We start from the raw sequence: 26,612 nt of genomic DNA on the forward strand, positions 1-26,612 counted from the left end.
CCTCCTCCTTATCCTCAGCATCATCATCCTCCTCCTCCTCCTCCTCCGCCTCCTCCTCCTCATCATCATCTTCCTCATCCTCCTCCTCATCATCATCATCTTCCTCATCATCAGCAGCAGCATCATCCTCATCCTCCTCCACCTCATCATCATCATCATCCGCATCACCATCCTCATCCGCCTCCTCCTCATCATCATCTTACTCATAATCATCATCATCAGCAGCAGCAGCAGCAGCATCATCCTCCTCATCATCATCATCTTCCTCATCATCATCATCATGATCATCCTCATCATCATCATCATCCTCATCAAAACATTTATCTACTGTAACAGTGTTCATGTTTAACAAATGAACAACAAATGCATTCAGACATTCAGAGCTATTACCTGTTTAATCAATCAATCTAACAGCACACACCTGGAGAGCAAGAAACACCTGTCAGTCACACGTTCCAATACTTCTGATCACCTGAACAAATGGGAGGGGTCAAACAAAAGGTGCCATGTTAAAGTTGTGTAACACGTCTAGATGTAAATAACAGGAAATGAAAGCTGAAATTCTGATCTATCATCTCATATTCATCTTTTCATCTCAAACCCAAATCTGTTCAGTGTAGAGCAAAAACAGAAGAGTTGGCCTTGCTGTTCCAATACTTTTGGAGGGGACTGTATATAGTGACTTGAGTGTAATTCAAGTCAGATGAACTGTGTTAAAGCGATATATTTCCAGAGATGTAAACAAAACAAAACAAAACCATCTGTCAAATTAAACAAAACGTCTCGTGTGTGTGTGTTACGGTGTTACAGCTAACCTTCATTAAATCATTGCAACATGTGGCTCCAGTGGCTTATCGCTGCTTTAATACAGTGACAAAAACAATATGATGAAATAATGAAATATAAATAGATATTTAATGTATTATTTTGTGTATTATAATGTATTATTTAATGTAATAATAATAATGATAATAATAATAATAATAATATTCTCAGTGAACTGAGTGTGTAAGCTGGTGTTCCCCTTGGTTCGGGGATAAAAAAGTGAAAAAGCATTTCTCTTTAACATTTTATCTATGAAACAGAATTTCATGTTTATCATTTTATGTTTTTCGACTGAATCTCCATTACAACTTACAGCCTAAATATTACATCTGAAACATACTCAGCAGTTCTGATTGTACTTGCACCCGTTACCACTCGTTCCCTTTGTGTAAGCTGGTAAGGTTTAAACACTCTCAAACTCTCGAGCGTTTCAAGTTAAGAGCTGGTTAGAAACATGAAAACAGCTTTCTTAGGGCAGGACAAGGAGATAAAATGATATCAGTAATAAAAAGATAGCAGTGACAGCCGTGATTCAGAAACAGGGGGAAAAACACACACACAGAGATAAAACATCTACATTTCCAACACATTGAGAAATATCATTTAGATGATTTCATTGTTAACATCAGCGCTGCTGTTGTTGTTGTTACTTCTGGCAACGAAACCAAAGTCACTTTAAATGTCTTGCTGGTTTCATTAACTGAAACTTTTACTGTGACTGATGGTGTTTCACAACATAATAGTCAATAATAGTGATTAATGTTGATTAATAGATCTACACTGTTGCATCATGGGTAACTGACGCAATAACTTTAGGGCTACGTGATGCATGGATTACTTTTTCCATGCAATTTTAAAATCACACAAAAACATTGTCCATATTTTCCTTTCACAGAAATCTGTCCAACTATAATTTCCCTAGCATTTAATGAAATATGGAACAATTCATGAAAGAACAGGAATAATTTAAAGACATGAGATGATAGCTATACCATAGATTCTTTCAGATTTGTTGGTATTTTATAGTATCCCTGGTTCACTGAAGTACATCATTTACAGAAATCAGAACAGATTTCACAACTCTGACTCACAGCTGCAGCTCAGAGCCAGACGAAAAACACGGTTGAGGTGAGAACAAGCCTGTGTGTGTGTTTGTGTGTGTGTGTGTGTGTGTGTGTGTGTGTGGTGGTATTCAGCCTGAGTTGACACCGTGACTTTATTCTTCTTTCCTGTTAGACAGACATTAACCAAAAAAATCGTGTGACCTCTACAGCTGTGAAGGATGGTTTCACATGTGACACATCTGTAATACGAAAAAGTCTCCTCTGTAACAAAAAATCATTCTGTAACATCCTACATTTATCACAAAAATCGCCTACCAATAATGCAAATTTGCTCTGTGACATCCCATCTGTAAGAAAAATACAAAGCGCAAATCTGTAACGCAATGACAGCGTCCTGATCAGTAACGCCGTCTCAATCCGTGACGCAGTGACGAACCCCAAATACGTGCCACAGCGGTGGCGTCCCAGTCTGACCCATCGCTAACATTTCATTTACTCAATATTAATGAAACTCTCTCCAAACACATAAACTGCTTCACATCAATGTGTAACACTGATGTTGATCTGAGGTTCTCCCTAAAAGGTCAAATGCCTAGACACTGAGTCACACCTGCAGCCCAGCAGAGACGAAAAACTGGGTTGAAACAAGTCTGTGTGTGTGTGTGTGTGTGTGTGTGTGTCTGGGTGGGTGAGTGTGTGTCTGTGTGTGTGTGTGTGTGTGTGTGTGTGTGTGTGTCTGGGTGGGTGAGTGTGTGTCTGTGTGTGTGTGTGTGTGTGTGTGTGCAATCAGCCCTAAAAGGTGGCAATCAGCCCTAAAAGATCACAGAGTTTACACTATCAGTTTTACACGTACACCAGTGTGCAGAGTGGGAAGTGTCTGCTGTCACCTAGTGATAGAATGACAGAACAACGTTTAGATATAAACAATAATATTCAATCGTTTGCACAACCTTAACTCCTCAACCTCAGAGAACATACAGCAACAATTTTGCTCAAAAGAAGACATGCCTTCATATCAGTTTTTGGCTTCACCTTGGTAGAATGTTATTTAAAAAAAAAAAAAAAAGTTAATAACAAAATAATCTGAAGTTGGAATAAGTGGACTTTAACCCAAAATTTACCCAAAGTTTACTTTTTATACAACCTTATCAAGTACACATGACATAGTGCCACATCCTAATTAGGAACATTACATTACATAAAGATTAAGAAGAGAAGAGAAACGTCTTTCTAGAATTATCTAAAATTAAAAAGAGAAAAGAAAAAAGACAGAAAAAATGCAATAACCTAAACTAGATACACATCCTGAATAAAAACATTATGCTTTTAAAGAGAGTAAAAAATTGATGATGGAAGAAAGAAAGAAAGAAAGAAAAAGCATCAGGCTTCCTATGACTTACACCCTCTTGTTTTCTAGGATCAGCCAGGGTACATTAGTGCGCGAGGGTTTTCTGTCCAACAGTCGATGAGACGCTCAGAATTACAAAATAATAATAAAATAATGTAATAATAATAAAAAGTTTCTCTGTGTGATGTTCTTTGTGTCTTGAGCACCTCAGTACTGTATAAATACAATGCCTGGCCAAAGGAAATACTTAAGAGCCCATGATTGGATCATTACTGCAGTGATTAATATGATTCAGCTGGTAACAGTTCTTTTAACCTTAACTGATGCAGTGTGTAGCTTCTCATTTCTTAAACAACCACGGCAGATTACGTATCCCATGGTCGTGGAAAAGATGTTACTGAAGGGGAAAATTGTTGGCCTGCATCAGGTAAAGAAAACACCTAAGGAAATGTCCAGTGCATTATTAAAGCCTGGAAGGATAGTGGTGAACCTTCAGCTTTACAGCAGAAATGTAGTCGAAAAAAATCTTGAATGATCGTGATCGGAGATCTTTAAAACGCTTGGTGATGTCACATCGTAAAAAATCGACAGGAGAACTCACGGCTATGTTTAATAGTGAAAGTAAGAGCATTTCCACACACACAATGTGATGAGAACTTACAGGATTGGGACTAAACAGCTGTGTGGCCACAAGAAAGCCATTTGTTAGTGAGACGGAAAAAATGACTTCAGTTTGCTCTGGAGCATAAAGAGCAATGGAAAAAGGTCATGTGGTCTGATAACATCAGATTTATCCTATTCCAGAGCAATGGGCGTGTCAGGGTAAGAAGGGAAATGCATGAAGTGATTCACCGTCATGCATAGTGCCTACTGTACAAGCCTCTGGAGGCAGTGTGATGATCTGAGGGTGCATCAGCTGGTCAGGTCGAGGCTCAGCCTCATTGTGCGGCAATAAAATAAAGTCAGCTGAGCATCTGAATGTACTGAATGACCAGGTTTTCCCATCAGTGGATGAAAATGCTAAGATTCATCAGGATTAACTAGTAAAAGAGTCGTTCAGGGAGCATGAGGAATCATTTTCACACATGAATTGGCCACCACAGAGTCCTGACCTTAACCCCATTGAAAGTGTTTGGGATGTGCTGGAGAAGACTTTACGCAGTGGTCCGACTCTCCTTTCCTCAACGCAAGATCTCAGCCAAAGATTAATGCAACTCTGGATGGAAATAAATGTTGTGAAGTTGCATAAGGTTGTTGAAACAATGCCAGGACGAATGCGTGCCGTAATCAAAGCTAAACGCAGTGCAACAAAATATTAGATTGTGCGACTTTTTTTTTTGGCCAGGCAGTGTGTATTTTCTTTTCACCTCACTTAATTCACACTGAATTCACCTTTTCTGTAATTTGACTCCAAACATTGTCCTTTTCACGTTTACTAGTCATTTCAGCTCTGTCAGGGTTGCCTTTTATGGAGATTTGTGGGCGTCACCAAATGCAAATGAGCTGTGCTGTTGATAATTTACGGATAATTGGTTTTCAACATACACACACGAGTACGAAGAATATCGTCTGTGTAAAACTTTTGTAAAACTTTTGTAAAATTGTACATTTTTCATCCAGTCTGGCAAAAATGTAACATTGAGCCAACGTTACAGAAAGATTGATCAACGAGGCCTAATGTTTGTATTTCTGTTTGCTTTTGTTTTATTCTTTTATTGATTATTTGTATTTTACTTCACTGAGCTGAAGGTGGTGTACTGCAGTACTGCACAGGTGCTTTGTTACATGTGTTATAGAAATAAATAAATGTAAATACCTTTATTATGGAAATAAAGTGTCTTGAATGGACTTGACCGTTAGGTATAACGGTTTCCTGTGCAAACCCCACGTGACTGTTCGAGGGACGGACACTCGGTGAATTGTGATTGGCTGCTGAAAGCGGAAGTGTCTGGTGCAGAAACGCGGAAGACATGAGCCGACCCACAGCAAGCCCGAGCTGAATCAAGTGCTGGGGCTCGCGTTTGGAGCAGAGGTTCAGCCATGGCTTTGACACTGAGGCCCCCGGCCAGGTGGAGCATCTTGTGGACGGTATTTCTGGCGCTTTGGGCTTCTTTAATCTCCGCTTTTAACCCGAGTCAGGACAGCGAGCTGACTTTCCTCCTGCCTGCTGGATCCTCCGAGTGTTTCTTCCAGAGCACGGAGAAGAACGGAACCCTGGAGGTCGAGTACCAGGTACCTGCTTCCACAAAGAGCAGAACAGCTGTCTAGTGGACACTGAGTGCACTAGATAGGGTGTAGGGCTCAGCAGTTGCTTCTCTACCTCCTGAGCAGAGTAGTTCACTCCAACAAGGATCTCTAAACGTCATTATTTAGTGCGCAATGAACAGGAAGTAGGAGGTTTGCTCTCAAACTCTCATTTAGGGCACTACATAGGGTGCAGCCCACTCTGTCCCTCACCCTGGTGTACTGGTAAGGAGTTTCATCCATAACATTTCCCATAACCTGTAATGCACTGGGAAGGTGTAAAGGTCATGATTGTGTACACTAGACTAGTCGATTGAGTAAGAAGCAAAATCCCAAATGGTTTCTCTACAAGTTATTATTTAGTCTGTTTCACCTGTTTTGTCACTTTGGTAGACCTCTGAATCTCACACTCCTCCCTAATGGACATCCAGGACACTACGGAGGGTGTAGTGAAGATGAAACCTGACCTAATTGGGTTTTATTTCTTACGGGGTCAGGTCATCATTTAATATTTTGTAAAAGGATAAGGAACTGAAATTCAGTAGCTCAGTACTGGACATACTACACGTGTACTACACTGGGTGTAGAAGCCGTTCTCTTGTGTCCTGTGTAGTGCACATTCACTGCATGGCCAAAAGTATGTGGACACCTGAACATCGAAACTCATAAGTGGTTCTTCTCTAGACTGTTGCCACAAAGGTGTAAGATCACACCAATGTATCTGACTCCAAATACACCAATAGAAATAACCTGTGTTCTATAAGATGCATTATTTTTATATACACGATGCAGTGAACATAAGTGCATAGGGAGTAGTGAATCAAATCCCAAAAGACTTCCTGATAAACACACTACAGAGTGCACAAGCCACTATCTTGTACCCTTATGAGTGATACATAGTGCACTGCATGTTATATACCAGTGTAGTGCACTTGTGAAGGAAGTAAGGAGTTGCAGATGTTTATTCCTTAACAGAATTGGACTATTATATGATATACTGTGTGTTTATATTGTGAATGCTTCATAATATCATCACAACCTTTGCATTTTAGGGAAGAAATAAAATCTATTTGCAGCTGTTAACATTAAGTTGTGATATGAAACTAATATCTACAATTAAGTATGTGTTATTTGATTCGAGATGTGTGTTTAGTGGGCAGAGTCACTGAGGAGCTCTTTGCAGGTCCTGCTACATATCCGGGTCAAACCACCTCTCACGGGAACGAGGGGGCGTGTCAGCCACCTGTCAGATGCTCACTGTGCGTCAGAGCATGAGTGTTAATCAGCTGACTCTGTCAGGTTTTTCTCACCCAGTGGCGGAAAGGAAACACACTTACTGCACGCTTACTTTGTGCACTTGCCTTAGGATATGATGAAGCTGCTTCCATATAAAGACAATTTCTCTATAAGGGCCATTCCATGTAAATACTGACCATGGAAAAATAAAGAGAGACAGAGAATGTATGGGGAAATTTGATTATTCATAAAGTCTGTTGTTTGTAGAAAAAATACATAGAGGGGTTTCTCATTTCATTCTTAATTTAATCCTCGTTTCTGTTTAACTCAATACATGCTGACATTAACCACACAGTCACGTGATCTCTACACGATGTGAAGAAGTGTTTCACATCTGCAACAAAATCATTTAACCTGTTACATCCCATCCTTAATGCAAAAATGTCCCATCGGTAATGAAAACTTGTGAGAACGCAACGCAAAAATCTGTAATGATCTGTAACATAATGATAGTGTCCCAAGCCATAATGCAATAGTAGTCTTTTTTTTTTTTTTTAATGCCTGATCTGTAATACAATGGCAGTATCCATGACATCCATAACACCATCCCGGTCCGTGATGCAATAATGAAGCCCCATAAAGCAAAGATGGCATCCTGGTCCATGACATAATGATGGAGTCTCAATACGCAATGCGATGGATCACTATATCGGATCGGGATGCCACCGTTGCGTTATGGATCGAGATGGTGGTGTTGTGGTGGCGTCTGAATCCAATCCATCTGTAACGTTACTTCCACTGCAATAATGCAGTCACAAAAAACTGTTTACTAATAATATGAAAACTCTGTCCAAACACTGATAAACTGCTTTATATATGTAATATGTAGATGACTACTGGTCTGTGATTTTTCCCTGAAAGACTTGACTTCCCTGAAAGCCACTGGACACCACGCTTGTACAGCCATTGAGACACTTCACAAATCAAAAGTTCAAATGTCACACACTGAAAACTGAAGCACAAGCTGAACCTGAGTGTCAAATGAACACACAGCCTTCTCCTATTGGTCGACACACAGGGTCAGGGTGCTGAGGTACGCTAACTTTTAGATTGTCAGTGTGAGGATACTCGCTCTAATCTGATTAAAGACAAGCGAGAGCAAACTCCATGTTAGAGCAACACAAGTACACAATCTCTGGCCTGACTCATCGTCACAACACTACAACACTACAACACTACAAAGCTAATAGATGCAGGTAACATTAAAGAGTTTAGAAAACATGCAAATCAAACTTGATGCTTGCCTCAGCACTTGAAGTGAGAAAATAAGGCTTTTATCAGTTGTGGGCTAACGGATGTAAATAAAACGAGTGATAAGCAAGAATCCTCTCAACCTCATGAATCAGCTAAATTGTGCTAGAGCTAATATTAGGATCATGTCTTACTGACAATCCTGAGTGCCTGAGGATCTCGTAGAATTAAAAGCAGGATAAAATCCAAACTTGATGCTTTGCTAATTACGTCAGGAAAAGAAATTATTCTGTACCATTAGCAGGTGAAAAAAGCTAAAGAAACATTCTGGCAATGATTTCACGTCTCATTTCAACACCCTTCCTTTTCTTTGTGTTTTGTTACAGTTGAGGCAACAAAATTGTAAGCAATGCAATTATAAGCTTTTTAGAAGTATTATAATGGGTTTTTAATCTTAGCATTACATCATTTGTTTATATTGTTATAAGACCAATGCTAGCGGCTCTGAATGCCGAATCTGGCCATGCAACATATGAATAATGGCTTTTACACCATGTGTAGTGTATTACATGTGGCAACTCACCTTGTGTGCCCAAGCACCAAAAAAATAAAAAATACAACCTGTTCTTAAACATCTAAAAAGCTGAAGCACAGCTGAGTGTAGTGTGTGTGTGCAGTGTTAATGTTTATGTGTTGTGTAGGTGATTGCCGGAGCAGGTATGGACGTGGACTTCTCCATCGTCTCTCCTCATGGCATCCTCATGGCCTCCGAGTTTCGCCGCTCTGACGGAGTTCACATGTGCGTTCTCATTGGCTCTCCTGGTTGAATCTTTTTAAGAATAATATATTTAAAAAATAATATTTTTAATTATATCTGAGCCGATATAATCAGATATTCAACATGAAGGATATTGATATTGTGTACACTTTAAAATATTCCCTGTTTTAATTCTGTTTCTTTTACATGTTGTAATTTTGTGGATGTGTTTTGATACTATCATAAAAGTGATAATACATAATCATATACAGTTATTATATAATGTATTTATTATTATATAATGTAATAATAGTGATAATAGTTAATAATAGCTGTTATTGTAGTATATATTGGACCAATCAGGCTCTTGTCCTCTCTTGGCTCCTAAAATACATGATTAATATAAATTTTGATGATGATGTGTTCAGGGTAGAGCCCACTGAAGCAGGAGATTACCAGATCTGCTTCGACAACAGCTTCAGCAGGTTCTCTGAAAAGATGGTGTTCTTCGAGGTCATTCTGGAGAACGCAGCCAATGATGCAACAGCTGAGGATGAGTGGGCGAAGCTTGGGGACCCTGAGAACCTGCTGGAGTACAAGCTAGAGGACATCCGGGTAAAAATAAAATTACAGTCACTGATAAAATTCTAATATTTCACACAAAACCAAAGATTAGGTTTAAGGTTAGGCTTGAGCTAGCCCATAGACTATCTAAAAATATGGTGTTATTTAAGGTTTAAGATGAATATTTGTCAAACATTAGTTTAAGAATAGAATAACTAAAAATATTCATTTAAGAATTAGCCAGAGATAAGGCTTAAGATTAGAATTAGCTAAAGATTTCAAAAGCCAAAATTTAGGTTTAAGATTAAAATCAACCAAAAATTATGTTTAGGATTAGAATTAGCTAAAGAGTGGGTTTAAGATTAGACCATAATATATGATTTGATTAGCTGCTGATTAACATTAGGACTCTTATTATGTTTAAGATTTGTTTTAAGATCAGGAATAGAAAAATACTGTGTCAATACTAGAGTCAAAATATTCTGTACGTTGAATATTGAGTTAGAAGTGATTCTCAGTCACGTGTAACGCTAATAACCCCGCCTCATCTCTGTGCAGGAGTCGATTGAGTCGGTGCACCGTCACCTGGAGCGAAGTCGGCAGATGCAGACGGTGCTGAGGGCATTCGAGGCTCGAGATCGCAACCTGCTGGAGGACAACCTGTGGCGAGTCTCTTTCTGGTCCTGTACCTCTCTGGTGGTTATGCTCACTGTGGCCTTCACTCAGGTTTACACAGTACGCCGCCTCTTTGATGACAAGAGGAGGGTCAGATCCTGAGGACATGCCCTTCCGAGCAATAAGTACGTTTGGTGGAACTGTGTGACGGGCGGCTCGGCACTGGAAATGACTCATAGAGGTATAAATTTAGAGTTAAAGTGCCTTACTCAAGCATGTGGTGGCAGCTGCAGGATCAAAAATAGCATCTTTATTCATCATCTCGGATTGCTGAGAAGAACCTGACCAGCACCCTGTTTACTTGCTTTATTGTGAATAACATGATGGCTGTGATTACGTCACAGGAGATCATCATGGTTGTGATGTTATTCATGATAACACACCACCTCGTATGTTCAATCACCTTTTATACAAGTTTTTCAAAGTAAAAAATGCTTTTAATATCAACAATTTTTGATGAAAAAAACCCCAATAAATTGTAGTAATAATGAAATGGAAACAAATGTGACTAGTGTATAAGCTAAGAGCTAGTAACGATTGTTAGATAAGTTCAGTTAACTGTTCTTTTGTTGAACTGCAGACTAAATGTGAAGCCACAAATGAAGCCATGGGGTCAAATTCCAACCTGCTAGTTTTACAAGTTAAATGTAATTTTTTTTTATCCCATCATTTTTATTATTTTTGTCTTTTATGGGTAATGTTAGCCATGAGTTAGCCAGCAGTAGAGCAAGCACAGCAGTTAGCATGGCTGCTACAATCCAGGGAGGTAGAGGAATGGTACAGGTATGAACTAGCAGGTTGCATAAAACTCTTTTTTACAGCTTAGCAAAACATGTGGCTAAAACGTGGAATGTTGTATAAAGTGTGGTATTTTGGGAAAATGTGATTCAGCCATGTCTGAAAAGATTTTTTTTTTTTTACTTAAAAATTTCCATAATGGTTTAAATTTAGTAAACATGAATAATCGATTAATTCAACATAAGGATGTACATTATTATACTATCTGAGCGACGCTGGAGACTTTTAAGGTCCCATTGCCACCTGGCATTAACACATGGATCTAACCTTGGCCTCATGTTTACTCCCTGTGTATATTTAGCCTATAGAGTGAACCGGGTATTTGGGACATGTCCATAAATCTAGTGATAAAGGTCACTCATGTTAACGGTACATCTGTGGTGGAGTTTATTGTGGCCAGTATATCAAAAGGAGTGCTTGGTCTGGGACACCTCCATAAGCATCACTCAAACATCTCACCATAATAATGTGTCCCAAATCATGCACCTTATTTACAACACGGGTACCAGTGAATAAATGAACGAACTCTGCAGTGAGCCAATATTCAGTAGTGAAAAATCCTTTTTCTGTTCCCTGTATTGGTGTGCTACCTGATTCGAGTAGGGTGTCACTGTGGAAACAAAAAAGTGGAAGCTGGTATGACTTTTTCTCTCTGGATGAAGGAAGGAAGGATGGATTTGATTCCAAACCACTTTCATCTTGTTTCAGGTGGTTCGTCTTCCATTTTAAACTAAAACGCTGAGATTCAGACTGAGAATTTCACCAACGGGACAATCAGCAAACATATCCTCAAAAATTATGAAGCCCAACATAAACCTTACTTTTTTGGGGGGAATATTATCATGTTATCAATACTTTGTAATCTTTGACTGGTTTGTTAGTACTTTTTCACACTGGTCACTGACTCAAACATGATGCAGGCATTTAAACAATGTTCCCTTAGATAGAAACCTTTAAAGGAGGTGGGGACTAAGTTGGGCCAAAATGAGCCAAAATGGAAGAGAAACTAGGAAAACTAAGGGAACTAGGGGATCTGGGGGATTTAGGCAAACTAGGGAGGCTAAGGAAACTACAAAGGTTCCTTTATAGTTAAAATCATGCTCTTCAAAGGTGAGGTTACTAAAGGCATCTGGAACAGAATGGAAAACAAAAAAGTAGGAAAACTAAAGACAGAGAGAGATCTGGTGGATATATGGAAACTAGGAATCTAGATGAACTAGAAAATAACTAGGAAACAAGGACAGCTAGGGAAACTGCCATGGTTCCTTTTCAGATAAAATGCTGCCCAATGAGACAGATGTTTCACTAAGGCATATGGTCCAGAATGGAACAAGGGAAAGGTTCTAGGGAAATGAGGAGGATTGCAGAGATCTAGGAGAACTAAGGAAACCAGGAGATGTGGTGGATCTACAGGAACTAGGAATCTAGGGAAACTATGCAAAGTAGGAAAAAACTAGGGAAACCTCGGCAGCTTGGAAAATTGCCAAGTTTCTTTTTTGTTAAAGGTACATCTGAAGGATGAGGTTACTATGGCAGCCATCCAGAATGGATCAAATTTAAAAGGAAAACAAAAAAACCTACAAAAAAACATTCATTTGTGAATAATAGGCTACATGGCAGCTACTCATCAAGGATCTACACGCTCTGACAGACATCTCCAGAAACATTGCTATTTTATTTTAAACCTTAAAAAAAACTGGATACTTTTTCATGGTTGGGAAAATGAAGTTCCCTGGATCCCACCGTCCCTCATTCCAATTGGTCAATGTCACATTGCTTTGCTTCTCATAATGTTAACTCTATACGTTATAACGTTATCCTGTCCAGCACAGAGTGACAGGGCAAAACATATCAAGATACATGACATTCTCACAAAACACAAAGGCATCATCTTACAGTTTGATAAAGTGTCAGCAAAACAGCAGCACCTGTAGAAAAACAGCATCAAGAATATTTTAATTAATAAATACACTATATGGACAAAAGTTCACCCTGATATGTGGTTCTTCCCCAAACTGTTGCCACAAAGTTTAAAGCACACAGTTGTATAGAACGTCTCTGTGTGCTGTAGCATTACAATTTACCCTTCACTGGAACTAAAAGGCCCAAACCGGTTCCAGCATGACAATGCCCCTGGGCACAAAGCGAGCTCCATGAAGACATGGTGTGTGAAGGTTGGAGTGGAAGAACTCGAGGGTCCTGCACAGAGCCCTGACCTCAACCCCACTGAACACCTTTGGGATGAACTGGAACACCGACTGAACCCCAGACCTCCTCGACATCCCAACATCAGCGCCTGACCTCACTAATGCTCTTGTAGCTGAATGAATGTGATGAACATATCTAAATGTTTTTAAATATTATTTATAAATTTATTTTTAACATCTAATCATCTGCTGACTGCTGTGAGTTGATCCATATGACAAGAATTTAGCCATAGAAAAGCATACTGTGATGAAATTGATCTTAACATTCGTATGGTATTGTGTTGTTTTGACATCATATTGCCAGTCCTACGTCATATGAGAGTTTACATGACCTGCACTGTGTCCGTTTTCCTTGAACTGAATGTAATGATGGATGAATGAGACACACTATATGTCTGTAGGCTGCAGGAGTCTGATTTTACATTTTATTAAAAAATAAAAACATTAAATTACTGGTGAAGTGTCCATGTTTCTTAATTTTTCTTGTGAGAATTAAATAAAAGGATGAGTCAAATTAATACTTTCATTATGTATTTTGCATTGTTTATTGCAAATTTGACTCAATGCAAGCATTCCAGTGCTTAACAAGTGTCTGTATTCCTCTAAAAAATTACTAATTTCTAGTTTATGTTGCACTTTGAAGGTTTTCATTTGACTCACCCTCATACACTGAGGTTTATTTTACATGAGATTAGGCCTATGTTGAAATCACGTCTTATCATTATTATACTATGTTAGCATTTTTATCATGGTTTACGCAACTGTCAATGTATTATTGACCCAAAAAAATGGCATTACTTCAAGGGCAGTCATACGTTCCTTAGGGAACATGGCATTTCTTCAATCAAGTGGATGAGAAAACGTGTGTGTTAAACACTGTAATTTTGCCATATGAACTTGACACATACCTACCCTTTTCCATCCCATTCTTTATTTCCTAAATTCTGTCCAGTCTATGCCCCATTTACTGCACATGTAATTCCACAAGCACTGCAAAATAAAGCACGTATTTCATCAGCAAAATCAAACAGGAAGTTTTCAGGTGCAGGGTGGGGATAGAAGATGCTGCAGTTTTTATCCACTTCTTTGCTGTCATTCATTGCTTAATTAATCAGCAAAAATTTGACAGTATTTCATGACTGTCAGCAGGAGGGACTGTGAATTTCAGCAACTTACCACATACCAGAAAAAGAGGAAGTGACCGCAAGAGAACTGGAGGCAGAGACACACAGATATAAATTAGTATATTTTAATTCGAGGACAAAACCAAATGCACTAAAGTGTTGTGCTTTAGAGATTTTGTGAAGCTGAAGTTCTGTTCAGAATGAAGATCCGCCTCATCGTTACCTTCTACCTGATCTCAGGTCAGTTGTTCTACTTCAGATTACAAACAACAATATTTAACCTTTCAAATAATTTTAAGATGAAGCGATCAGAGTTTGCATTTTTATGAAAGCTGTTAGGAACTTTAGTAGTGAGAGAATTTGGAGGTGTTTATCATCAGAGAGATGAGCGAAATCCTTCCATTTTAATTGGCAGGTCCAGTGGGTTGCTCTGATGTGCTCTGGTTACACAGGAGGGTCGTGTCAAAATCTACAGCAAGCACCAAATTTATGGATGGCCTGCTGTGTATTTTCGCTAATTTAAAACTCAAACTAAGTGTGAGTACCTGAGAGAAGCTCAGGCCCAAGAGCAGAACAAATGGATTCATAAGGACAGATTTTCTCTGGTTCACTCCAGTGGATCATCTATATAGTGATATTCAGAAACCTGAGCTTACAGGATGCTGGAATGTATCGATGTGGAGAAACTGGAGTGTGGAATCATGATGTTAACCTGAAAGTGAACAGTGGTGAGAAACCTTATAATACTTTTATTAATTCTAATCATTGAGTTAGTTAAATTGCATGTTAATTTAATATATAACAAGCTGCTTTATAATCATGACAGGCTCATATAAATGGGCTAGAGGGACTAAGCTAGGGGCGTCCACACCATCTTATCTGAGGTTACTAAACATTTCAAAGAGCTTTTTTTTTTTTTTTTAAAGTGAGTGCAACTGCACCACCAGTGGTCAAAAACACACACAGAATGGTATCAGCGAGGCCGTGGGATACCTGTAATGAGAGAGAATAGACTTGGTAAATCAAACAATTGAACTAGTTCACTCTACTTCTAGTACTCTACTTCTCTGTGCAGCACTTTGGTCGGCTTTGTCGTTATTAAATGTGCTATATAAATAAATTAAAATGAACTGAACTGAAACTAGAAGTTCATACTGAGATTCAGTGCTTTGATAAAGTCCAGGGGAAAAAAAAAATCACCTAGTCATGAAACTGCACTTTGCCGTCTTAGACACTGCGAAGTGTGATGTTCCATGGTGCTGAAACTGTTTTAAACTTTTAACACTCTCTGAAATGTTTCATTGTTTAACGGAAAGTTCCAGCAAAACTGCAGATGAAGAAACAAGTTTTGTGCCTGGGTGGAACAGAGAGCAATAGGAAATGACACTGTCTGAAATTTGTACCAGTTTGTCACAGTGTGGTTGAGTGTTGCAAAATACCTGCAGCGAGTTGTGAAAGGCAGCAGTTTTAGCACAATGGAGTCACACGGTTAAGACTGTGGTAGTAATTTCACAACTTTGATTTCATGATTAATTTACACACATTCATTGTCACATTTTTGCACAGTGATTAATTTAGTCCAGAGCTTGGGTGCATGAGTGCATGTAGTAATAAACCAGAGGGGCACTTTACAAAGGAATTCATTCTGGATTTCAACTATAAATAAGTATAGTTCATTTACTTATTGACTCCACTCAATCAGTTACCAACATGGCCCTTGTTAGCTTAAACACCATTACAGAGCTTAATTAACAAAGCATTCAGTAGCTACATTACTGGAGTGAGATACTAGCTAGCTAGCTCATAAACACAGCTAGCTCAGGTTGATTTGTTAGCGCGGCTTTCATTAAATCAGCCCTAACAGTTAGTACAAACCGTTAGATTGTTTGTCATGGCCCCGATAACTAAGATCTGACATTACATACAACCCAGGAAGCTACTTTATCTAAGATGATTGCTTTATCTGGGTCATATAAATAAATAAATAATAACAGGCTTTTTGACCGATTCTTTATGCAGACAATTCCTTGATTTACTCTTGTTTTATTTCTTCCATCAACATACACACTGAACTTTTTTACAAGTCTGATCAATGAAATCTGAAACTGAAAAATGATGCAAAATTCAGTTTAAAGTAAGAATTACTAGTGTTTTTGGCTTCTCTGTTCCAATGAGATTTGCAACAGAACAGACAAAGCTGTTATGTTTTAAACAAATGTTTCAGAGAGAGAGAGAAACGACGAGACCCGGACATAAAGACAACACACATTACACAAGTTTTGATCTTAAAAATTGGGTTTGTTTTTCAAATTTATACCATCTGTCCATTTCTCAGTTGGTCAACAAAGATGTGACAGTTTTACAGCATTTTCAGTGGAAGGACCATGAGGTTGAGTAACTCAAACACAACAGAAAAAAGGAAATATTCAAACCAGAAATAGCTGGAGGCGGAGACGCACACGTATATATTTCATTTCAAGGACAAACCCAAATGCACAAATGCTGTAATATTGGTGGAATGTTGTTTTTGTGAAGCTGAAATTCAGTTCAGAATGAAGATCCTCCTCCTCATCACCTTCTACCTGATCTCAGGTGAGTTACTGTACTTAAGATTAGAAACTACTTTTAAGTGTGTGCTAGTGGTGGTCTGTAAAAAGCTGTCGGATGTTGCTGTAGCTGAATTTTGGAAAACAGCCAAAAGACGAGAAATTGGGTTTTAAACAAAATTTAGATTTTTTGCCAGTAACATATTATTAATATATTATAATATATTTTCCAGTAAAATATATTTCACATCCCAAGTTTAAGGAAAGAAATATTCTACCAAAACGTTGTGGATTTTTTTGGGGTTAATCTCTAACCTCTAAGGAGACAGTTTAACAAACACATCGGTAAAAACACTGTCTGATCGAGCTGTCTAAAACCGTGTTTGTTTCTTTTTTCTTACAATACTCTTATGATTTGATCAGCTTTATGGAAAGGTATACGCTCCTGCTCAATCACAAGATCATTAAAACAGAGAAGAGCACATATACACACACTACACAGATGACCGTGCACAAAGCTTCTAAATGTTCATATGGCCAAATAAATAGGTTATTAACAAGAAATTTGGCCAACTGAACAAAACTGACTGAATTATTAATTATTCCATGCCTTAATACATATATATCCTATACATTACTACAATATACAGTACTGTGCAAAAGTCTTGGAATCCTATTTGTTAACTTTGTTATAGATATTTTCTGACTTCTACATTATGGATTCAGTACCAAAACATTTTAGATTCCAAACATTAGTTTTCCAGCACAAAATGAAACGTTACAGAAAAATGTTTGTATGTCAGTAAAGAAAGCAGCAGATTCCATAAGAGACACTTTTCAGATAAAAACATAATGAAGGCTGCTGGGTTTCGCTGCAGAAATAAGAAGCGAGTTGACAGTCAAAGTCTCCAGAAGAACTGTGGCTGCTTCTGCAAGATGCTCAGTAACACTTCCAGCTCATTTCCTTATAAAACTGCACACACTGCACCTCAGATACTGCTTTATTTATTTAAAGTGAAGGATCGTCACATTAAATACTGACTTTGTGTCATTTATTACTGTTTGCTGCTCTTTATAGGATTTTTTTTAATGTAGAAACATTTTATTTCATTATTTTTGAAGGCAGCTTTGCTCTACAGCATTTCTTTGCATGTGCCTAAGACTTTTGCACAGAACTGAATATTAAGTACATTTAATAGTATACAGCACTAAGAACATAATTTAGTGATATCTTTCCATTTTGCTTGGCAGGTCCAGTGGGCTGCGTTGACGTGCCTGGTTACAAAGGAGGTCGTGTCAAAATCTACTGCATTCCCCAAACTGCTGTGTATTTTTGCAAATTTAAAACTCAAACTAAGTGCGAGTATCTGATAGAAGCTCAAGAGCAGAACAAATGGATTAATAAGGACAGATTTTCTCTGTATCATTCCACTGGATCACTTACTCTGATATTCAGAAACCTGAGCTTACAGGATGCTGGAATGTATCGGTGTGGAGAGACCAGGGCCATGACATGGAGTCGTGACATTAACCTGAAAGTGAACAGTGGTGAGAAACCTTAAAATTCTTATATTAATTACTAAAATGTAATTGTTTTATTTAAAAGTTTAGTTTCACAATAACTTGATTACTATATAATTTATTTATTTAAAAAAAAACAACACTTCATAATCGCAACAGGTGACCCGAGATATTGTTCAGGAAGCAATTTAGTCTTCATTTCCATTTAAATAATTCTACACTAATTCAGTCTATGTGATTGACAGATCCATGTTGTAGCGGGACAAGAACAGTAACAGGTTATTTGGGACAGACTGTGACGATCAGATGCTCCTATCCAGTAGAGTTTGAAAAAAACTCTAAGCACTTCTACAAACGGACCGGTGACTATGAACATGAAGTGATCTACACCAATGGAAGAGAACAGTATCAGGATGGCAGATTCTCCATTTCTGATGACAGGAGGAATAAAGTTTTCAGTGTGAACATCAGTGATGTGAGAGAAGATGATGGAGGAGTTTATTTCTGTACAGTTTGGAAAACAGAGGAATCCGTTGGTTATTACTCGTTCTTCACAAAAGTTCATCTCCATGTTACTGGTGAGACAATTTTACCATCATTCATATTACTGGAGATTATTGAGATTGAAACAAAACCTCAGTAAATAAGAATAATATTTACATGCTCACTTACTGTTGCTGATTATTTCTATCTTTTGGAGTTTGTATGATCTGATCATGTGATCCCAGATCTGTGATTAACCTTTACACTGATTTACAGTTTTCATGTTTAAAGTGAATATTATAACTTGTTTATGTTTTCATCAATATATGAACATGGTTAAAAAATTATGGACACAAATGAATCCAGATGACACAGACAGACCTCAGACTGGTAAGACTTTACAATACACACATTTTATACACTAGATAAAAAAAAAAAAAAACATGCTAATGGTAGTAATAGTTTGTTTTTAATACATAGCCCTGTGAATCTATTGTGTAAAGGAGCCTATTGTATTATAACTAAATAAAATTGGAAATAAAATATTTACATATTTCAACTGTATATGATCTGCGTAATTTAGAAAAAGAATCACAAAATTCTACACCCACCAGCCACTTTATTAGGAACATCTGTACACCCGCTCGTTCACGCAATTCTCCAATCGGCCAATCATGTGGCAGCAGGACATAAACCATGTAGATACATCTCAGGAGCTTCAGTTACACATCAAACATAAATGTGGGGAAAAATATGATTTTGGCAACTTTGACTGTGGCATGGCTGTTGGTGCCAGACAAGCTAGTTTGAGGATTTCAGAAAATAAAGATCTCCTGGGACAATTAAAGAGGTCACTTGGTCTTGATCTTCATCTGACCAGTTTGGGTGAGTCTGTGCCCACTGTAGCCTCAGATTTCTGTTTCTGTGGCTGTTAAGAGTGGAACCCAATGTGCTCTTCTGCTGTTGTAGAGCATCCTCCTCAGGGTTCAGCGTGTTGTGCATTCTGAGATGCTTACCATCACCGAGTTACCACAGCCTTCCTATCACCTCGAACCAGTCTGGTCATTCTCCTGACCTCACTAACAGGGCATTTCTGCTTGCAGAACTGATGAGGGCTGGATGTTTTTTGCACCATTCTGCTCTAGAGACTGTTGTGTGTGTGAAAATCCCAGGAGATCAGCAGTTTCTGAAACACTCAAACCAGCCCATCTGGTATCAACAATCATGCCACAGTCAAAGTCACCAATATGATATCATATTTTTTCCCTGTTTTGGTGTTGAATGTGAACATGAAGCTCTTGACCTGTATCTGCATGGAGGACTCTGTGCTCCTGCCACATGATTGGCTGATTGGATAATTGCATGAAAGTACAGGTGCAGGTCTTCCCATACCCTGAGAGGTGTGCATAATTGCAGCACAAGAGGCAGAATTCCTTGGATATTGGTGGGGGGAAAATGTATTTTTAGCAGAGTTCTCTACTTTTTTTTTGTTTGTTTGTTTGTTCTAAAAAACTCTAAAATGTGTGGAATATCTAAAACATCACTAATACCCATGTATTTAAATGCAGGAGTATGTCTGTGTAGAAGCTATGATGTTATATCTAGATTTCTGTAAAGCTGGTCTGTGACGATGTCCATTGTTAAAAGTGTTATACAAATAAAACTAAATTATACACAAATATATCTCATCACCAGGTTTCTCATTCATCATCACGGTGTGTGCCAGCGTGACACTGCTGCTACTGATTGGAGGATCTGTACTCGTCTACAAGCTGAAAAAACGCAAGACACGAGGTACTACTCTCTCACACACACACACGCACACACACCATCATTGATCGTTGACCGTTGACAGTGCATCACCTGTATGTTTTCTCTTTCTGTAGACTCTGCCTCTATTAGTCAGCGAACAGAAGGAAGTCACACGGTAAGCAACAACCTGCTATGCTGCAGCGAAAAACAACACGTGTATAAGTGTAAAGGACACACCTAAACATTCCAGCGTGTGTTTGATACACCGTGTCAAACAATGAATCGCCTCTAAATTACCCGACTTTTTAAAGGTGTTTAAATATTAATAAGACAAGAACGTTATATTGCTGCAGACTGAGCACATAGTTCACATCAAAAACCACGGAAGGTGAACTTTGTGAAAAATTATGTTTCGAAACAATCCTTAATATGGTTAAAGATTATATATTTTTATTTAGATTATAGTTCCTACTCTCTTCAGAGTTTATCAGTGGTTTGTTTGCGGTAGGTATAGACCATTTCACCGTTTAAGGAAGTGACGTCTTTGTTCCTTGGATGTTTCCGGTTAGTTGTTGAGCACATTCAAAACAACAGCGGAGGCGCTTTGTGAGATCGTGATAACGTATTTAAACATGCGATTAAAAATCTCAGCATTAAAATTAGGACCATGTGGTTCGGTGTTTGGATGCTCCCTCAGGCCCGGAACTAACCTACCTTCGGAAATTAGAGCGTTTAGATTTCGGAAAAACAAAACACAACGCGACATCTGGATTGTAGCAGTGAAGCGAGAGGGCTGGATACCGACTAGTGACTCTAGGATATGTAGCACACATTTTATCTCTGGTAAGTAAACGACTATTATTAAAGAAATATTTTAAGAACTTCTATAGGTTTTTAAATTACTATACGTTTTAATGTTTTAACCTGATTTTCACCATGAAAATAGCCATGGAAGCTACTATGGTGTTAAACCACGAACACACGACACATTGTACGAACTTTTCCGCTAAGGAAATAATTGTAAGCATCCAGACTGAGATACGCTTTTACTGCATCTCTCGTGTAGACACACTCGGTATCAACTAAATATTGGTACACGTCCGAATAAGTTTAATGTGTGGAGAGTTGTCACCTCAAAGTCTTATTTAAAGGATCTGGTAATGCTACTTCATTTATTTTCAGTTTTTGTAAATACTCGAACTGTTCGGTTTTAGATAGATCTACAAAGTACACACTAGTCATTTTGTTTTGACGGGTCTGGGGGTTTAAAAATGGTGCTACCAGAAACGCTTCAGGACCAGACATGCCTCATTTGTTGTTTACTTCCTTGAAATGGTCTATAGCTATACTGCTATGTAGTACACAGACAGCCAGAGTACACTAGTCATTCTTTTTCCTTTTTTGACTACTGTTCTGCTTTACAGGAAAGGGAGCCAAAAAAAAATCGTTTCCTGTATTTCAAAGTAGGAACTATTATGCTGGGGGTGAAGACACCTTTTGTGATCAATTACTAACTAACAGTCTTCTGAAGCGTTTTCACTCATCTCTATTAAGCAGTATCAAGTGGTTTATGTATTAAAGCACTAGTATTTAAATCCGCAATTCTAACAAGCACAGAATGACAAGTTTTAGGATTGTTTTTTTTTTATTTTTTACTGTGTTGCTATGCTGTGTTACATCTTTACTGGGAGTCTGTATTATAATTGAAATACTGCCGATACTGTACCTGTGCGTGTGTGTGAGAGAGAGAAATGTAGATGTGGAATGTTTTGTTCTGATTTGTTGTTGATTTTCTATTGGTTTCAGACTGCTGCTGATTATGAGAATAATCTACCTCAGCTTTCAAACATCACAATGCCGCCAATCTACCAAAACCTAACTTCCAACACCGACCAATCAGACTCAGCCTACCAGAGTCTAAACCCAAACACCAACCAATCAGACTCAGCCTACCAGAGTCTAAACCCAAACACCAACCAATCAGACTCAGCCTACCAGAGTCTAAACCCAAACACCAACCAATCAAACTCAGCCTACCAGAGTCTAAACCCAAACACCAACTAATCAAACTCAGCCTATCAGAGTCTAAACCCAAACACAGTCTCCTCTAATAGACATTGAACCCTACTTGTATAGTCAGCACTAAGCTACTGTACACAGACTAGTTTAATAGGTTTTGCATAAATTTTGCTTTTATAAACTATGTGGGTTTTTCTACTAAATTTTCCTAGTTAAAATTTATTTTCTTGTTCTGATGTTTGGAGAAAAAAAAAAACTTAAATTGAGTACTCTCTGTACTTCTTGTTTTTCCCCCCAACATCTCATTGTTCAATAAACTCTTCAAAATATATTGAACCTCTTGCAATTTAATTAATAAAAATTATAATTGGTATATTTATTATAATAATGCTCATGTCCTAAACACTATGTACACCTCTGCATAGTTACCCACAATCCCCTCTGATCCACCAAACCCTTAATGTTTGTCAGCCGTGTCAACCGAGTGTCTACCCAGATAAACTAATAATAACTAAAAATAAATAAATATTCTGATTGAGCCCATTTGCTAGAAACTACGCTCTGTCTCTAAATTCCAAATGATCCTAAACTTTTACTCCTACGGACACTTTTAAATCTACTCTCCAAAATCCTAAAAAATCAAAGAAACAACAGCACATTCAATAACAACATTCGAGTTCCAAAGATAATCACTCTTTTCTTCTTCTTTTCTTTTAAAGCCTAGTTCACACTGCACCAACGGATGCCAACCAACGCCAACAGACACGTTTATCGGGTTTTGTCAGATCAGCATGTTAACCCTGTCGGCATCTATTGGCGTTGGTCGGCGTTTGTTTTCACCGACTGAACATGTTCAATCAGCGTTTGTCGGGTTGTGGAATGTCTGAGCAGTGTGGTACAACAAACTCTAACATAATCTGACATAGATACAAACCGTTGCCATGATAATGAGGCAAGCGTCCCTGAAAACTCCATAGAAAAGAAAGCCCATGTGCTAGGTGCGCTAAATCGTAGTTGTGGGTAAAATGGCAGATTTCTGGACAAATCAAAAAGAAGAGGTGTTAGTGGATCATTGGGAGGAGAGGCCAGAGCTTTATGTTGCAGGTGTAACCATGTATACCAACCGCAACGCAAGGGGGGGATGCGATCAGGTCGACTGACGCAACCCCTGGGATATCAGGTTAGTCACGTGAAGGTTTAACTCAGCACTTCAGTACAATTATAGTATATTATTGATATGTCAAATAAACTTGCTTGACATTAATGCTAACGTGGTTACTCTTAACTTAGTGCAGTTTTTGTTCTTAATGGGGTTTTAATTTAACTCGGTAGCCTGCAAGCAAATTGTTAGTGTTTTTCAATAAACGGGCTTGCGCTGAAAGTGTAACGCTAACTATTTTTAGTAAACCTTGGCAGCTTGTTCGCTGGACTTAAACTTGCCACACCCACCCTCTGTCATCAGGTTTTATATGAACATTCTGTTGATGTTGACAAGTTAACTTTCATTAGCCAGCTTTTTAGATCATTACAGCTATTTACTATTTCAAATATTTACACTGTCTACATTGGGAAGCCCTGCATAAGTATCACATAATAGACCACTCAAACATAATTAAAACAGAGATCGGTAAGCATTTACTTTATGATCTTCGATTCAATAATCTTAGTTTGTCTAACCCTCTACTGCACACATTCATCTTCAATAAGTGCTTTATTCTGGTGAGGGTCGCGGTGGATCTGAAATCAAACCCTGTAACACTGGGCACAAAGTGGGTGAATTCACCCCAGATAAAAAAAACAGTCCATCACAGGGCATCACACACACACACACACACACTCTCTCTCTCTCTTTAACAATTTAATGTAACCAATCTTTACATTTAAATTTCTTTAAAGTTTTCTTTAAATGCTCAAAAAAAAAAAAAATCCAGATAAATGGCATGTTGCCAATTGGCAACAGTGTGCACTAGAGGGCTAATGTTCGTCTCTCAGAGAAGCTGAAGTAAAGAAGAAAAATGGACATGAGGACACAGAACAATAGATACCTGAAATCTCCTCCCTCCGGTAGCGCAGGACATCTGACTCCAAGGCAGGAATGGTTTCTTAGGAGACTTAACCTCAAACCTTGATGTTCAAACTAAAGTTTGTTTAAAATAATGATTATTCGGGTGTGGATGCAGAGAAACATTTACAGTAATTTAGCCAATTTCCATGGGCAGCTCCTTTCTTAGACTTAAAATAATCCATCAACTTCTCTTTATTTGGTTAAAAATATAGTTTTGTTTCAATGAAACATATAGTTCTCCCAATAACAAAAATTCTGTCATCATTTACTCATCCCCATGTTGTTCTAAAGACATAAGGACTTTATTCTGTGGAACACAAAGGAGATTTTTGCAAAATGTGAGCCTAAGTCATGTTAGTGCCGAACATCCTGCAGATATCCCCTTTTCTGTTTCACGAGAGAGAGAAAATCATATGGTTTTGGAACAACACCAAGGTGAATAAATGATGACAGAAGTTTAATTTTTAGGTGTCCTTTTAAAACGTTATGTATGTACCGAAGAAGAGAATTATTTACCATATTCTATCCCATTGCCAAAGATCAGCTCCTGAGTTAAAGTGCTTCATTTGCCTCTCCCTGTTTTGTTTGACCACGTTATTTGCTCTCGTGGACCTTGGCAACGCTGATCAATTATTCCACTCAGATAATCATCACTACATTCATCATGTGAATAGTTGTCAAGGGCACATGATGCAAGAACAATGTCTTCCACAACATTTGGATCTAGATTAATCATAGTTTTAAAAAACATACTCTGAATCTGTTGGCAAAGATGCCAAAGGTATTTTTTGACAATAATCCCGGCACGAGATAAACACAGTTGAAGACCCTCTGTTCTGTGGAAAGCCGCCTTCGTGCAAAATGTTTCATTAAGTATGGTTTTAGAGGAAATACTTCGTTTGCCACACTGAAAAAGGCCATTCTCATGTCTGTTCCTGGCAATGAAGTGAGCTGGGGAATGTTTGCAGTTCTCTGTTCTAGAGAATCTTGCAATGTTGACCTTCTAAATACTCCACCATCTGACACCCGCCCATTACACTCTACATCAACATAAAGAAATCTGTAATTGTTTTCAAACAACGGTATCATACTGAAGTGCAATCAAACTGAAGTGTTTATAACTGAAGAACTGGGTTCCGCAGTGGGGGGAAGGTCTAATCCAAATACACTTCCTGTCCAAAGCCCTTAGAAATTTTGCAGTGACGTGGAATCTTTCGGATATCTTCAGCCACTCATCTGCTGTTGTAGGACACTGGAAAAGAGAATAAGAAATTGGATGATTTTTCTTGTTAATTCATCTTTACAAAATAGTTGAGAGGAGCCTACTACTCCACTTGAGGAGGATGGGATGGGTGAAGGTGAGGATAGAGGGGAGGATAAGGAACCAGTAAGAGATGAAGAAGAACAAGACAGGGAAGAGCTGAAGGAAGATCTCCAGCCTACAGCACAGAGAAGGCGTCTTAAAAGAAAAATTTCATCTGATGCTGCTCAAGCCCCAAGACTTGGCCATTCTTGGGGCCATAAATGAAACTTCTTACAGGGAAGCACCACCAGAACCAGCAGCCATCCAAGACCTACAGCATCTCTGCTTTCTGTCAAGACATAGAGCAGCAATTAAGAGCAACTGAAGACCCACAGCACCTGCAATAGGTTCAGTTTCAAATACATCAGATACTATATTCCCGCCCATCTCCGAATTAATATCCAGCGGTGTATTTACATCTCCTGTAGTAAGATTCAAAGGATTTTTTAATCCCAAAGCATTGAAATATAATTTTTTCTCCCATCACATATGTTTTTTTTCCATCACCATGTAAACATATAACTCTCTGTACGTAAAAAATAAAGAACTTGAACTATCGTGTTTGTTTCAGTCCAATAACGCTCCTGGTCTCATCTGACCTCACGCCATTTTCTCTCACAAACACATTAATAATCTTCATCTTCAACATTTATACATCAACATGTTTCCAAAACAAACAATATTCTTGCTTAAAATAATTTCTAACTGGTTTAAAATGTCTGAAAGCCTACTCGGCAATCGAATTTTATATATATATATATATATATATATATATATATATATATATATATATATATATATATATATATATGTATATATGAACTAATCAT

At 38.2% G+C, this 26,612-nt stretch overlaps 3 protein-coding genes across 5 annotated transcripts in view; 2 read left to right on the forward strand and 1 right to left on the reverse strand.

Annotated features, from left to right (window-relative positions):
* The window catches only part of LOC113526599 (lymphotoxin-alpha), a 17,769-nt gene extending 12,560 nt beyond the window's left edge, over window positions 1–5,209 (reverse strand). Inside the window, exon 1 of the mRNA XM_034300137.2 lies at window positions 5,054–5,209. Within this exon, the coding sequence (XP_034156028.2) occupies window positions 5,054–5,209 (156 nt within the window). The remainder of the gene's footprint in view (window positions 1–5,053) is intronic.
* A 59-nt stretch (window positions 5,210–5,268) lies between these two features.
* Window positions 5,269–11,303, forward strand: tmed1b (transmembrane p24 trafficking protein 1b). The gene is made up of 4 exons (XM_026913797.3): window positions 5,269–5,469; window positions 8,670–8,767; window positions 9,154–9,340; window positions 9,848–11,303. Exons 1-4 carry the CDS (start codon window positions 5,278–5,280, stop codon window positions 10,064–10,066), a joined length of 696 nt encoding a protein of 231 aa, XP_026769598.1. The 5' UTR covers window positions 5,269–5,277; the 3' UTR covers window positions 10,067–11,303.
* A 153-nt stretch (window positions 11,304–11,456) lies between these two features.
* Window positions 11,457–22,787, forward strand: LOC113526395 (uncharacterized). 3 transcript variants are annotated; one of them, XM_053229825.1, is made up of 9 exons: window positions 11,457–14,333; window positions 14,509–14,821; window positions 16,429–16,685; window positions 17,891–18,187; window positions 18,406–18,738; window positions 19,010–19,033; window positions 20,339–20,437; window positions 20,530–20,570; window positions 22,202–22,787. In XM_053229825.1, exons 3-9 carry the CDS (start codon window positions 16,646–16,648, stop codon window positions 22,457–22,459), a joined length of 1,092 nt encoding a protein of 363 aa, XP_053085800.1. In that variant the 5' UTR covers window positions 11,457–14,333; window positions 14,509–14,821; window positions 16,429–16,645; the 3' UTR covers window positions 22,460–22,787. The 3 variants fall into 3 exon arrangements, with proteins under 3 accessions (XP_053085800.1, XP_053085801.1, XP_053085802.1); XM_053229826.1 differs by having other exon boundaries at window positions 16,451–16,685; XM_053229827.1 differs by lacking the exons at window positions 14,509–14,821; window positions 16,429–16,685.
* Window positions 22,788–26,612: the final 3,825 nt, after the last annotated feature.

Source organism: Pangasianodon hypophthalmus, chromosome 26, assembly GCF_027358585.1.
Source record: "Pangasianodon hypophthalmus isolate fPanHyp1 chromosome 26, fPanHyp1.pri, whole genome shotgun sequence".
In the NCBI taxonomy this organism is placed as follows: domain Eukaryota; kingdom Metazoa; phylum Chordata; class Actinopteri; order Siluriformes; family Pangasiidae; genus Pangasianodon; species Pangasianodon hypophthalmus.